This window comes from Equus asinus, chromosome 7 (genome assembly GCF_041296235.1).
Source record: "Equus asinus isolate D_3611 breed Donkey chromosome 7, EquAss-T2T_v2, whole genome shotgun sequence".
NCBI classification, from domain to species: Eukaryota; Metazoa; Chordata; class Mammalia; order Perissodactyla; family Equidae; genus Equus; species Equus asinus.
In genome coordinates this window covers 109,363,972-109,378,760 of record NC_091796.1, presented here as the reverse complement: position 1 = coordinate 109,378,760, position 14,789 = coordinate 109,363,972, and the positions used below count along the sequence as shown (strand labels likewise).

At 57.6% G+C, this 14,789-nt stretch overlaps 1 protein-coding gene across 10 annotated transcripts in view; it reads right to left on the bottom strand.

Annotated features, from left to right (window-relative positions):
• PACS2 (phosphofurin acidic cluster sorting protein 2) overlaps nt 1-12,699 on the bottom strand; it is a 70,400-nt gene extending 57,701 nt beyond the window's left edge. For 7 of the 10 annotated variants that reach the window (XR_011504837.1, XR_011504838.1, XM_044774430.2 and 4 more), the window contains exon 1: nt 12,492-12,697. Coding sequence is in view for 6 of the 10 variants with exons in the window: in XM_044774430.2 (XP_044630365.1) it covers nt 12,492-12,610 (119 nt within the window). In the remaining 4 variants the exon portion in view is untranslated. Of the gene's footprint in view, nt 1-12,491 lie in introns of all 10 variants that reach the window. The other 3 variants (XR_011504839.1, XR_011504836.1, XM_044774435.2) reach the window with 3 other exon arrangements.
• Nucleotides 12,700-14,789: the final 2,090 nt, after the last annotated feature.

The window sequence follows — 14,789 nt, the reverse complement described above, 5'->3', positions numbered from 1 at the left end:
GGCCCCAAGTCCCCTCCTCGACCATCAGTCCAGTCCCTGGGCTGCTGCTAGGGGGACAGGGGCAGCAGCAGGTGACAGCAGGCCAGCTCTGGTTCTGGGGCTTCTCGTCCAGGCGGGAAAGGTGACAGTTGCCAGGTAGCAAATCTTGAATGAAGATGGAAATGACAAGCTGGGCGCACAAGGTGTGAGAGAGGAGAGGAGAGGGTCAGGATGGGGGCCACACGGCGGGGTTGAGGCTGGCACTCTGGGCCCCTAGAAACCACCAGCGCCCCTCCTCCCCAGGCCTTGGCCCCATCAGTGGGCGCACAGCTGCACCTCATTCTGCAGCCTCCGCCTTCACAGACCCAGTGTGCCGTGTGTCGCGGCCCCTTGCCTGGGGAAGCGCAGGCTAGCCTTGGAGAGAGGCCGCCCCGGGGAAGAGAGAGCAGACGGCTGCTCTACGTCTCACCGAATCCAAGGGTGAGGTTAAGTCCAAGCCCTGAATCTAGCAAGCCCCACAGCCAGGGGAAAGGATTACCTAAAGCCAACGCTCTGTTCCCACGAACATCCCTATGGTGCAACCCCGGGTCCCGGAGAAGTCTGACACTCTCTCGAAGTCAGTAACACCAACAACGGGGCTCCTTTCTCACTGAGAAGGGCTCTCATCTTGACTCTCCTCTCAAAGGTGACTGAACGATACCCAAGTAGGAGGAAAGCCACTAGGAACTCTCTAAACGCAGCTCATCAAACCAGCTTTCCTTTTACTCCACGTGAGCAGCTTAACTGGACATTCCACTGCACTGGTGCCCACCGGGCTCTCATTCCCAGGAGCTGGATTCAATAGAGGGCTGCTGATGTGGGGGCTGACTGCAGCGCCCCGAGGTCCGTCCAGCCATCTCCTCCAGCCGTCCGCTCTCCCACCCAACTAGGCCAGCCCACCCGCCCAAGAGCCTTCTCTGCTTAAAGACGGCAGCACCGGCTCCTATTCCAGGTACAGAGCACACGCAGACATCCTGGCTCTCAAGTGACCGTGAGCTCAGTGTGTAGCAGCTTCCCATGCCCCCAAGAGCAGCCGGTGGTGGCAGCTGTCCCTGCCCCCACGGGCCTCTGTGAGGTGGTGGGAGGGGGATGGAATGTCGCTGAGCCGGGAGCAGCCCGCCCAGGCCCTGGGGGAGGGCGCTGCTTTCTCCCAGGTCATTATCGCCTTTTGAGGGAACTATTCTCCAGGAGGCAAAATATCAAAGAGCGAAAACAGACGTGTGGACATTCTCCCTCTCAGGCTGCAGGAAGGAGACAGGGCTGAGCCCCCTCCAGACTCCTCCTCCCACCTGGAGAGGTAGGAGTCTCCGTCTGGAGCCTCTCCCAGAAGACCACCTCCACAATCACCCCGCAGTCAGTCTGCCTCCTTCAAGAGGCATTTTTCTGCTCAGGATCAAGGCTACAGACAACCCCAGCACAGCCCTGGGGGCCTGGTTGTCAGTGGTCCTGCTCCCGACTCAGGCTCCTAACAAACACACGCCTGAAACCTTCGATGACCCGCCAGAGCCAGGGCAGTGTTCCAGAACCCACAGGCGGGTCCTGTGTCTTCTTTGGCACACGCAGGGGAGTGGGGGCAGGGGCATCAGACATCCCCCAGCCCAGACCTTGAGGTGGCAGCCTCATGTCCCCCACGGGGACCAGCAGCAGGGCACTTCCCCCGGCTGTGCCAGGCCAGCACCACACCGCTCGGCACAAAACCAGGAGGCCGGCCAGCGGGGCAAGCGTGAGGCTCTGTGCTCACAGCGCTCCCAGCCCAGGGCCTGAGAAGCGAGTGGCTGGTGGGGGAGCTGGAACCCCACGCCCCTCGGCATCTGAGCACAGCCTCACCACCTGTCAGGCCCCCGAGGGGCAGTCCTGGATCAGTGCTAACCAGGCCCAGATGCACACCTCCTGCCACCTCAGCTGTCTCCACCACCAGACCCTCGGCCTTTACTGCGCTCTCTCCTCTGGGAAGCTCCCTCCATCGCCCTCCCTCCGAGGGGCTCCTCTGACGGGGCAGCACGGAGCGTGAGAGCATGGCCTGTGCCCAGCCCCATAGTCCTCCACCTGCAACTCAGACCCCACCCTGTCCTCGCTCCTCTCTCTGGGGGCCCCCTGGCCTGCCCCGTGGTCCCAAGACTGGTTTTCACTCGCAAAGCAAATGCCACCCACAAATGAGTTCAATGTGCTGCCCTGGATGCTCCATGGGATAAGTGCTGTGTCTGTAAACACACGCCATGCTCACCTCATCTCCCACCAGGGCCGGGCCAGAGGAGGGCACACCAATCTGGGGTGAGGTAACCGTGTCATTCTCCAGTAACTTTCCAAAGCGTGACAACTTTAAGTTATGCTGCAACCAGTTAAAGCAGGAAGCCCGGAGCGAAGGTGGAATCCAGCAGGAGCTCCTGGAGGAATGGGGGCAGCCCAGGACCCCACAGGGACCCCAAGCAGGAACAGATGGCAGCATCCTAGCCACAGGGTTAGTCATGATGATGTGGATTAAGGCTGCCCCAGGTAGAGAAGCCCAAGGTGACCTGGCCTACATGCCGAACTATATGACCGGGTGGATTTTTATGGTATGAATTAGGGCTGCCCCAGGGAGAGAAGCCCAGGGCATCCTCACCTACATGCCAATCTATATGACCAGATTCGTATCTAAAGTTATACGACCGCACGATAACCAGACCCCACCTGCACTGAAATCATTTAATGACTTTTTACATCATCTTTTCTTTTTCCAGTAAAAATAAGTCACGTACCCATGCCTTATAAAATTAGCCCTAACCCTCAACTCAGGGCAGCAGCAGGAGCTCTGACTGCCCATGGGTCCTGTCCCCATGCAGCAGCAGCAGCAGCTCTTCACTGCCCATGGGTCCTGTCCCCATGCAGCAGCAGGAGCTCTGATTGCCCATGGGTCCTGTACCCATGCAGCAGCAGCAGGAGCTCTGACTGCCCATGGGTCCTGTCCCCATGCAACAGCAGCAGGAGCTCTGACTGCCCATGGGTCCTATCCCCATGCAGCAGCAGCAACAGCTCTTCACTGCCCATGGGTCCTGTCCCCATGCTATTCTGTACTATTCTCTAAATAAAAGAGCACCACTGCTAGACCTTGAGAGTCCAAGAAATCTTTCTTTCGACTCCTCGGCTCACTGACCCCGATCAATGAGAGCCCAGAACCCAAGACAGGTTTTCACACTCAAAGCTCATCCTGCCCTCCCATAGAGTACAGCCCAGCCTGGAGGCCGGCGGGGAGCCCCTGGCCCACCAGAGTGCAGAAGGGCCACCAACCCCGACACAGAGCATCTCTAGGTGACCAGCCCCTCAGTTGTGCTCAGGGGAAGAAACCGCAACGCCCCACACCAAGGGAATGTGTGGTGCAGCGGCTCACTGTCCAGAATGCCCACCATCAGTTTGACACCTGCCTGAGGCACTCTCAGGGGCCCAGACGCAGGGACGAGCCCCATGCGAGCTGCGACACCACCAAGCAGGGAAGAGCCTTACCCTGCCGAGTTCAGACACAGGGACGTGGGCACTGGTGGCCAGGAGCCTCACACATGGTGAGGCCTGTCCTCCTGGGGCCTGGGGACACCTGCCCAGAGCCAACCCCACACTGCAGCACCTGAGGCCTGAGAATGCAAATCATGCGGGGAAAAGCTCATCAATTCTTTTGCATCTAAAAACAGCGAAGTCCTGACTGACTATGCCACAACAAAAGAAGATGCATCCTCGCACCCACAGCACAGAGACCTCCTGTGAGGTCAGCTGCAGAGTTACCCTAGAAAAGGAGGCTCGAATTCACCAAAAGATGCCAGTGGACCGCAGCTCCATCTCACACGGAGCTCACTGAGCGACCTCACTCGAGCGTCTGCTACAGGGGCCCCACTGCTGTCCTGATAGGGATGACGTGCACCCTACAAAGTAAGGTGAACAGGATGAAGGAGGCCAGCGTCAACGAAGGAGGCTTGCGGCCCGTGCAGCTGACGCGGGGCAGAGGCAGCTGAAACCCAGGCTGGCCCTTCACTGAGGGTCACCCCATCTGAGCAGAAGGAAGTGCCTCCAAGGGCCTGCCCACTGCAGGTCCGCACCCTGGCCTGGCCAGGGGAGGAGGCAGGTGGGGCCTCTGCCGAAGGGGTCCCTGCTGACGGGGTTCTGCCTTCTCGGAAGGCAGAGGGCAATGATGCTCACCTTGGACCTCGCAGTGTGCACAGGGCTGCAGGTGCTGGAGGGGAGGCATCACCACACGCCCACAGGCACGGAGCCAGCTGACGGCCAGGACATAAGACATGCGAGCTGCCTCCCCTTCTGCCAAGAGCAAGACCCAGCGTATCCACACGAGGAGGAGAGGCCAGGCGGGGCTCCTCGTGAGGCCCTCCCAGCCCACCCCATGCAGTCCTGGTGACTGGGAGGCAGAATCTCACTGCCACAAACACTGCCTGTCCTGGCCCCTCCGCCATCCAATCCCATCCCCTCCTGCCATCGGAAGAACAGGGCCCTCAGGGCTAGACCACCAGGAGGGTCATGTCCGCACATGGCCAGGTTCTGCCTGCGGGCCAGCGAGGAGCCGTGGTCCAGCCAGGGGGCAATGAGGAAAGGCGAGCAGGGCAGCAAGAAGGGCAGACGCGCCCAATCCCTGGCATCTCCACCACCCGCTCTGGCCCCCACAAGGTTCCAGAAGCCTCCATTTACCCAACCCCACAGGGGGCCCAGGGCGCAGCCTTGAACTCCCCAGGGAGAGAAGGCCCGGCCGCTGCCACGCCCCCCAGGGCTGGACTGAGGGGCATGCAGGCTGGGACACCTAACAACACCAAGTGCTCTTTCTAGGAACTCAGTCCTTGAAGACAGGGACATTCTCACTATGCACCACAACCCTTTGCATGGTCCACCTTGACTGAGGACACAGCCCCAACAACCCAGCTCCTCCAGTGCAGAAGGACCCTGGCTTCTGAATATTTTCACATGCTATTTTCAGGGCCAATGTTCAGTGCCACCATCCACTAAACAAGCAGAGCAAAGCGAGGGGCCCCCAGCTAGTTCACAGGTCATTAAGCATCAGATGAGACCACATACTCCCCAGCACAGAGCCCGCCAGGGCCCAAGGCAGCTGCTTCCTTCCACACAAAAGCCAGTGCAGGAGGGAAGGTGTCCACAGCTCTGGGCCCCATGGAGACCAACTGCCCACTCTGCTGCAGACAGAGGGGCAGACCACTGCCCAGGGGGGCTGGGGCTCAGCCCGGCACCACAGGCTGGGCGCCATGGAGCTGCTCTGACTGCAGCAGGACGCCAGCCCACGGCCCGAGGACTGCCAGAGTCAGCTGCCTCAGTTCCTCAGAGCAACCGTCATCCGCCACAGGCTGCAAAGACCCGAACCCACTCTTGAACCCCCAACGGCCCCCCGCCCAGCTCCACCCATGCACACATCCAACCTACTTATGTCTGACGCTGTCTACCACCCAACCAGCACTGTCCCCCAGAGCCACACCTGCAAAACAGATCAGTGACGTCCCCAAACTCCAAACAAAAGCCACATTCCTGAGTGTGGTATCTTCGTTCAACCACAGGAACAGTCACCACAGAGCTACTCCCGGCCCGGCTCTGGGCAGGGCTGAGAGATGGCCAGGGCCCTGTCTGCCACAGAGTGCCCAGTGTGCTGCACTGACTCTCATGGAGGCCAGGCCCAAAGGACAGATGTGGACAGAAGCAGAAAGACGCTGGGCACTGGCCATGGCTCCAGGGACATGCAAGCCTGTCAAGCCGGACACTGTGCACTAACACCCAGCAGAAGGACTAATGCACGTCCAGTCGATACCCAGAAGCGAAGAGAGAACATGGCAGACACAACGACAGAAGAGAAGGAACGGCAACAAACAAAAGTTCTGGCTGAGAACGTCCCAGAACTAATGAAAGCCACCAGCTCACAGAGTCAACAAGACCAGTGCACGGACTTGGGGGGAAACAACAGAAACCCACACCTGACACAACAGAGAAGCGGTGGCAAAGGAACAGGAGGAAGGACAGACCTTCAAAAGAGTCACATCGGACTGACAGCTGACTTTTCAATAGCAAAACCGAAGCAAAGTCATGAAAGGTGCACCTGCCATGTGCAGAGGGGAGAGACGCCCCCTGGAACTCCACCACCAGAGACCACCCTCCACACCAGAAGGAGGAGACGCCCCCTGCAACTCCACAACCAGAGACCACCCTCCACACCAGAAGGAGGAGACGCCCCCTCGAACTCCACAACCAGAGACCACCCTCCACACCAGAAGGAGGAGATGCCCCCTCGAACTCCACAACCAGAGACCACCCTCCACACCAGAAGGAGACGTCCCCTGGAACTCCACCACCAGAGACCACCCTCCAGACCAGAAGGAGGAGACGCCCCCTGCAACTCCACAACCAGAGACCACCCTCCACACCAGAAGGAGGAGATGCCCCCTGGAACTCAACCACCAGAGACCACCCTCCACACCAGAAGGAGGAGACGCCCCCTGCAACTCCACCACCAGAGACCACCCTCCACAACCAGAGACCACCATCCAGGAAGGAGGATAAACGTCCTCATACACACAGAAAGAGCAGTAGTTTCAGCAGATTCTCATTAAAGGAAATCCTAAAGATGCATTTTCAGACAGAAAAAGGAGAAAAATGATTCCACATTGTGAGACGCAAGAAGAATGAAGAAAAGAAAGTGGTAAGTTTTGGTGTGAATCAAGTATTAACAAGATGAAGCAATAATAACCTTTCATGGGCTTAAAAAGAAGACAATTCCATTACACTAAACAAAAGCATAGAACTGAGAAAGTTTGGGTGGGAATAATGTGCTGTACGCCCCCCTCTTGTCCAGGAAGAGATAAAGATACATTAACTTTAAAATATAACAGCAGGTATGCAAATTGCCATTGACAGTAACCATTAATGAAATAGACATCTTGGTAAGTTTCAAACTCATAGAGGTGAAAGAGACTAAGAAGAAACAAGCAGAATAAGGTAAGACAGAACCGACACAAACAGAGAGAGTGCTGGGCAATCCTAACCACAAAAATACAACAGTAGACATGAACCCAAATACCTTCAGATAAATGACAGTGAATTGAATATTCTAGTTAAAAAATAAAGATTGTCAGAATGAATGAAAACAAAATCTAGATACATGCCAAATAACCAAAGACACATCTGACATGTAAGGATACAGAAAAGTTTAAAGAAAAAAAGTAGGAAAGACATAACAGGCAGATACTACCCCAAAGAGCTCCCAGAGCTGTACTGTCTCCAGTCCAGGTGCAAAGAGCACCACCAGACGGAGAGGCAAAGGCAGGGGCCGCGTCACAACCAGAATCGCGTGTGCACCTCATAACCTGGTCCCAACGTGACGGAACTCCAGCAGAAAGGGACAAATCCACACCAGCTTAGAAGGTTTTAAAAAAGGAAACAGATGTGAAGACCGAATGAACCCAGCTTGACCTAAGGGACAGGTATCCAACACCACCATCAACCACCCCACTCATTCCTTTTCAGTACTAACAGAACTTGGAGGAAGACTGACCTCACACTGGGCCATAAAGCAAGTTCCAAAAGATTTCAACACTTGCTGTCACATTGATCACCTTCTCTGACTACAATGTAACTAAGTCAGAAACAAATAGAAAAAAGAGAAGAAGAAACAAATTCCACAAGGGAAGAGTAACTAGTAAAAAAAAGACCTACATATGTGGATACTAAGAAACTTTGAAACATACCATCAGGTTAAAGAAAGAATAACGCAAAATTTAAGAAACATTTTAAACTGAATAATTCTACATGTAAAAGCTGCTAAGAAGCAGCTAGGGCATCACTTATTTTGTAGCTTTAAATGCTTGTGCAAAAGGAAAGGAGGAGGAAAAATAACAAGCCACGTATTTATCTTAAGAAATCAGAACAAAAACAGCAAAATAAACCTAAGGAATGTAAGTGGAAAGAAATAAAGGTGAGGACTAATATTTCATTTAAAAAATTGATGAACCCCTGGTCAGAGAGATCACAGTGTGCATGTCCACCTGCATAAACGGTTGATGGGAGGAATTAAAAGGGGACAGCTTTACAGATCCTGCAGACAGGTAAAGGATAAAAGAATATCATGAACAACTTTACACCAATAAACCTGAAAATCTGGACAAAACAGACAAACTTCCAGAAAAACATATTTCCAAAACTAACTCAAAAGGGGAAAAAAGCGTCCTGCATCAGGAGTTACACTTCCCACAAAGCCAGTCCAAGCTTGGGCTATTTCATAGGCGATTTCTCCCGACCATTCAGGGGATGAACAACTCGGGATTTATACAAACCTCCCCGTGATGCAGCGAAAGAGGAGACGCTCCAGCTCATTCTGCAAGGTGTCTTGGCACCAAAACTTGATGAGGGCAGAAGACAAGAGGGAGACTGTGGGAGACTGTAGCCCTAGACTTGGGCACAGGAGTCCTAAACCAATAATCTAATAATCTAAACTCACCACTGAACAGGAAGGGCAACACACATGACCACGGTGGAATTTTTCCAAGGATGGAAGGTTAGTTTAATACAAAATCCACTCCTGTAATCTACCACATCAGCAATTAAAGAAGAAGAATCACATGATACTCTTAATAAAAGAAAAGTGTTTGATTACATTCAACATCCGCTCACAATAAATGCAGAATAAAACCCTGAGGAGAAATCGTCACGCAGTCATTAGAATGGCTAAAACTGCAGGTACGTGCCGATACACAAACACAACGACACTGAACGTAACACAGAACAGCCAGTGGCAGTGGAACCTGGTGCCACCACCTTAGAAAACTGGCAGCTTCTTATGAAGCTGACACACACCCACCTCCCTTGTGGCCAGTTATTACCCAAGAGAAGTGAAAACACACATCCCCCGAAGCCCTGTGGTCACAGCAGCTTTGCACAGATAGCCCCAAACCAGAAACAAGCCCAACAGCCACCAAGAAGAGCAGATGGAAACAGAGCGGTTTATTCCCACAGCGGAACACCAGGAGACAACAGAGCAGAGACCGCCTGAAGCTGTGGGAGGGGTGGGGCCCTATAGCAGGTGCTGAGCGAGAAGCCAGGCCCAGGAGCTCCAAGCTGCCCCCTGCTGCTGACAGGAGGCGCCAGCGCAGCCCTGGGGGGTGAGACGGCCATCTGGCAGGGGCGCGGCTGACCCAGCACACAGCTCCCAAAACTCACACTTCCAGCTAAGACCATCCCGCCTGGGCCATGTGCAAACTAACCCTCAACGACATGCCTCACATGGGCCAAGGCCATGAACAAGGAGTTTGTGGAGGTGGAAGTGGGAGTGAACAATAAGCTTTGAAAAGATGCCCAGCCTCATGAAACTTAGAAATTAATAAACCTCAACAGAAAAAAAATTAAGCAGGAAGTGCCAGGGTCTAAAGTGACCCAGCCCCCTGCTGGAGCCCGGGGACACAGGAGGCCACACTTTGGGCCTGCCAGCAGTGGGGCACAGGCAGGAGACGGCAGGGGAGGTGGACACCATCGGACACCGTGGCTCCGTGGTCACTGTGGAGGAGCACTGTCTGCAACGGCTACCTCGAGGAAATCCACGAAACCGAGCCCTCCGAGAGCCGCAGCCCCAGAGCCTAGCACGAGCTCCCAGGAAGAGCAGAGCTCTCCCGCCACCACCGGGAAGGGAAGAGGATGAAACAAGACCAAGACCAAGGCCAGAGCCGAGTGGCCTCTGGAGGCGGCAGAAACTGTGCGAAGACAGCTGAGAAACACGCACCATCAGGAAAGGGCGGTTTCCACACATCTAGCTGGAAAGGGATCACCATCCCCTAAAGAAACTGCTGAGACTCAAGGAGTGGGAAAAAAAGGAGAAAGAAAAATTGGCAAAAGAAATGAACAGGAATTTTGCTGACGAGGAAGTACAAATGACCCACATTAGTAATCAGAGAAATTCAAATTAAAACCACAATACCATTTCACACCCACCAGATTGGCAAAAATTAAAAGTCAGGCAAGTGTTGGCAAGAATGTAGAGCAGCAGGGACTCTCGTCCCCGCTGCTGGGGGCCGGAGCTGGCACAATTGCCCTGGGCAGCCGCCTGGTAGTAAAACTCAGCACACCCCCAAACCCCACTACGGGCACATGCTGACGACGGGCCTGCTGCCCACCGGAGGCACGCACACAGAGGACAGGTGCGAGAATGCCAGCACCTGGAAACAAGCCAAAGGTCCCCTGACACAGCAGAGACACACACTGTTGTCTTACAGGACCACCCTGAGGCATCAACAGCCATCAGCTCGGCGCCTGCTCAGAAACTTAAATATGGGACAAAAGCAAGAAGTGAGAACAAACAGAGAAAGTACAACTCCTTTTACACAAAGTCCCAAATGAGCAAAACGTGAACCAGCCTGCCTGAGGATGCGAGCTCAGGAGGTACAAGCCGGGGACCAGCCTGCCTGAGGATGCGAGCTCAGGAGGTACAAGCCGGGGACCAGCCTGCCTGAGGATGCGAGCTCAGGAGGTACAAGCCGGGGACCAGCCTGCCTGAGGATGCGAGCTCAGGAGGTACAAGCCGGGCACCAGCACCAGCTCGCAGCGGGAGGGACTGCACCGGGACAGGAAGGGGGCTTCACTATAACCATGCTCTGTACGTTCAGCACATAAACCCTGTGCCCACCCTCGCTGACGGCTGCTCTGCTCACCCCATGGTCCATCAACTCCACACCCACAGAACACAACCTGCTGTCCCACCTTACTCTTCCCCCCACATCCCTTCCAGGTAGAGCCAGTTAGCCCTCAACACCTAGTGCTGTCCAGCCCAGGCCCCTACATCCTGCTCCATGCTCTCCCTGCACACACACCAGGGTGGGCTTCCTAGACCATCTCCAAGGGGGGGCTGACAAGGCCCCTCAACACAGCCCCTGCTGGCCTGGCCTCTCCTGCCACCTGCCCTGCCTCCCTCTGGTTAAAACTTCAGGAGTCTTTCAGAGAGCCCCGAGAAGCTGCTGAAGAGGCACAGCAAAGCCAGGTTACTCTGTGCCCTGCCTGGGGGGCACTCCGCCAGGAAGGAGGCAACTGTGGACTTGGGGAGTGTTGGCAGAGGAGGCAGCGCAAGCGGTCCAGGGGATGGTGGTGACGTTGCAGAGGGGGACAGACAAGAGAAGCATGGGAGAAGGAGGGTCCAGGAGGACCCTTGGCTGTGAGGCCCAACGCTGGGGCAATTGCCAAGATGGGAAAAGGAGAGGAAGCCAGGCTGGGGAAATGCTCCTGAGGCTGGCCTTGAGGCCCAGAGATTCCCAGAAGAGAGGCAAGCAGGTAGGTCTGGAGTCCTTCGCCCCAAACCCTGGCTGACACTGACCGTCAAGTCTTCATGGACACAGCATCCTGCAGGAGGCCCCACACATGTCTGGGAGTGATGCTAAACACCCATCCCTTCCACTCAGCGCAGCCAATGCCCTGAGCTCCCAGCCCTGTGCTGTGGGAAGGAAAACCCTGCTGTCTGGCACCCTCTGTGTCCCCAGTGCCTCACTCAGCAACACCTGTTGAAGGAGCCAGGGCAGAGAGCGTGGCCCCCTTGGTGCACACCCACCACTTCCTGTGCCCGATCGCACTCCTGAAGTCCCACTGGGAGGTCTCCCCAGGGAGAGCTCTTCCCTGCAGCCCTCACAGCCTAGCATCTATTCCAGAATAGACTGGGTGCCAGTTTGTCTCTCCCCCTCAGCCTGCGAGCTTGGTCAGCAGGGACCACCGAGTGGGGAGAAAACCCGCAGAGCCTCAAGCTGACAGGAGAAACAGGGAAGTTGTGAGTCTGAGTGGAGGTGGGCTATCCAGTGCGCTGACATGTGGGTAAACCTCCTCCAGCTGCTACCCACGGGCAAGGGAGTGCTTCCCCACCAAGTGGCTAGAGCAGCGTCTTTTGTGACGACAAAATTAAGAGCAGGATGCAACGAACAGTGTTTACGTACAAAGAAGTGTCTCTAAATCACCAGCCAGAGTGCAAACAGGTAAAAGGCGATGACCACCGGCCAGGACAGAGAGGATAGCGCCAGACCCCCAAGATGATGAAAAAATGCGTGTACTGGACGAAGGAATACAATCGTGGTCGTAGATTTGTGCGTCCTCTGGACACTGCGCGCCCTGAGGGTCACTCCCAGGCCGCACAGGCTTGTTCAGTGTGGTAGACGCAAAAGGAAATCTGTGGTACCCGGTGAAGAGACGAGACACCGTAAGTCAACTCCACCAGCACCGCATCAGTAGGCGGGTGCAGCGATGCAGGCTGAGAGCTAACCAGGTGAGCGCCCGGGAGAGCCTCCGGAGCCGGCGGGGCCTGAGATACCCGCGCCGCTCCGTGCCCGGCGCGGACCGAGACCTCAGGGACCCTCTGCGCGCCGGGGGCTGCTCGCAAGGGACGCGCGTGCCGGAGGAGGGGCGCAAACGCGACGGCCTTGGGTGGGGGCCCCGGGCGGCCGGCAGGTGCGCGCGGGAACAAAGCGCCGGCGGCGGCGGCGTACCTGGGCACGCAGCTGGGGCTGGAGCCGTCCACCTCCCAGGTGGCGAACAGGTTCATGGGCACCGGCGTGTTGAGCGCGGCGGGCGCGCCGGCCAGGCCCAGGCGGCCCCGCTCGGCCATGGCGCCGGCCCCGCCGCTTCCTCGGGCCTGGGGCTGCGGCCGGGCCGCGGACGCGCGGCGGGCGGGCGGGCGGGCCGGGCGCGCGGAGGGCGGCGGCGCGGTCACATGGCTGCCGGGCGGCGGGGACAGCCGGGCGGGCGGCGGACAGGCCCGCGGGCGGCGACCAGGCTGCGGCCGCCCCGCCCCACCCCGCCCGCCGCGCGCCCCCGCCGCGCGCCCCCGCCCCCTGGCCGCGCCGCCGCCGCCGATTGGCTGGGCGGGCGCGCGCCCGCCGCCCTGGGGCCAATCACGTCCCGCGGAGCGCTCGCCGGAAGTGAGGTACGGCCCCTCCCACCCCCTGCCGGCTCCTCGCGAGGCGTCCCGTGCCCGCGGCCGGCGGGAGCGCGCGTCCGCGCCTGCGCACAGGCCCCGCCCAGCGCGCCCCGCCCCGCCCCCCGGGAGCGGCCGGGAGGGGCCTGGCGAGACCCGGGTCAGTCCAACCCGCGCGCCAACCCATGTGCTCTCCTGTCCCGGACCTGGCGCCCGTCCGGAACCCCACGCCCCGCGCACCCCCGCAGCCTCCCCGGGAGCACTCATTGTCCCCCTGCGTGCCCCATGTCTCCACGCACCAACCCCCAAGCCTCCGCGCGTCCCCGCCCCCCCGGTCCAGCGCATCCTCCGAGTCTCCCCGCCCCCCTCGCGCGCTCCCTTCGTCCCCCGGAGCCCGCCCGTCCCCTGCCGTCCCTTGTGTCCCCCACACCGACCCCAGACCGCCAAGCCCGCACGCCTCCAGTCCTCCTGACTCCCGCCACCGTCTCCTTGTTCTCCCCGGCCCCTGTGTTCCCCGCAGGCCCTGGCGGGTGGCTGCGGTTCCTGCCCCCGGGGGCCTGGGGCGCCCCACAGGCTCCGTGTGTAGAACTGACCCTCCATGAATCCCTTTGGAGTGTCCCGTTTCTGCCCGAGCCCTCTTAGTATCCAGCAATGCCTCTTCTGCGTTTTTTGCACGAGACAATGGAGAACAAATGTCTGGGGGCAGGGGCGGCTGCTGGCCCTGCCGCTGACAGTGAACTTGGGGACTCAGGCCAGTAAGAGGCAAAGACCAGAGCTGCCCGCTGGGCCCAGGAGGCAGGGAAGGTGGAAAAAGGCCCTGGGAAAGGACATCTAAGTTTGGGGGCCCAGGGAGGAGTCCCCTCCCCCCATCCTTTTGGCGGCGGTTCTGGTCAGTCACCAGATCCTGCGCTGAGATTTAGGAAAAGCTTTTCTGGCGTCTCTTCCGTTTCTTTGTATCCACAGTGTTACACAGCTGCTTTTCCCTCCCGGTTCCTGTCTGTATCTTGCTGTCTACAAGCAGTTTTATTGAAACTAGTCCAACCCAGGCAAACTGACTTTGTTCCCTTGCCCTTGGGGTTTACCATCCGAGCGCCCCGTAGCTCTTTCTCCCACACACAGTACCCCAGCCGGCTCCCTCCTTTGTAAAAGCTCAGCCTCCTCCGGCTGTAACTCCCCGATCTGGAGCTGCAAACAGCTGTGACTGCTTAATGCCAGGGTTGCGCTTTGGGGAGAACAAGAGGATCTGTGTTCCCCACATGGTCCTGCTCCTTTGGGATGGTACAACTGAGAGCCATGAGGGTCCCTCTGTCCTCCGCCAGCTGACTGGTGTTGTCTTACACTGCTGCTCTTGCCAGGCAGAGTGCCTGCGGGTCTCATACCTATGAGATGGGGGGATGACTGTGTTCGGAGGGCAGGTCTCAGTCCCCTGCTAGAACAGGCTGCCTTTGGTGACAGGGCAGAAGACAGACACCCATTGACCTCAGCATTTGGCGTGCTGCGCTGTGGGACAGCGAGGAACAGTTGCAGTCAGATGAATGGGCCGCCTGACACTTGGTGTCTGTGTGCGCCAGCATCTCGCCTGGCAAGGAGTGCGGGAGGGTGGGTCAAGTGAGGAAATGTGGGGTGACCAAACCCTGCACCTGAGGGCTTGACACCAGTTGCCCGCCACAGTAGAGCTGTGCCCCTCCTCTGTGCCAGCCACTGTCGTGAGCCCTTCATGGACATGACAGTCCTGTCCCATCACCATTTAGGGTGAGGAAACTGAGGCAGATGAGTTTATGCAGCTACTAAGGGGAGAAGCAAGGGTGTGGGCCCACCAGGTACCCACTGTGGTGGAAAGCCTTAAACACTCCTGCGAGGCGGGGAGGCG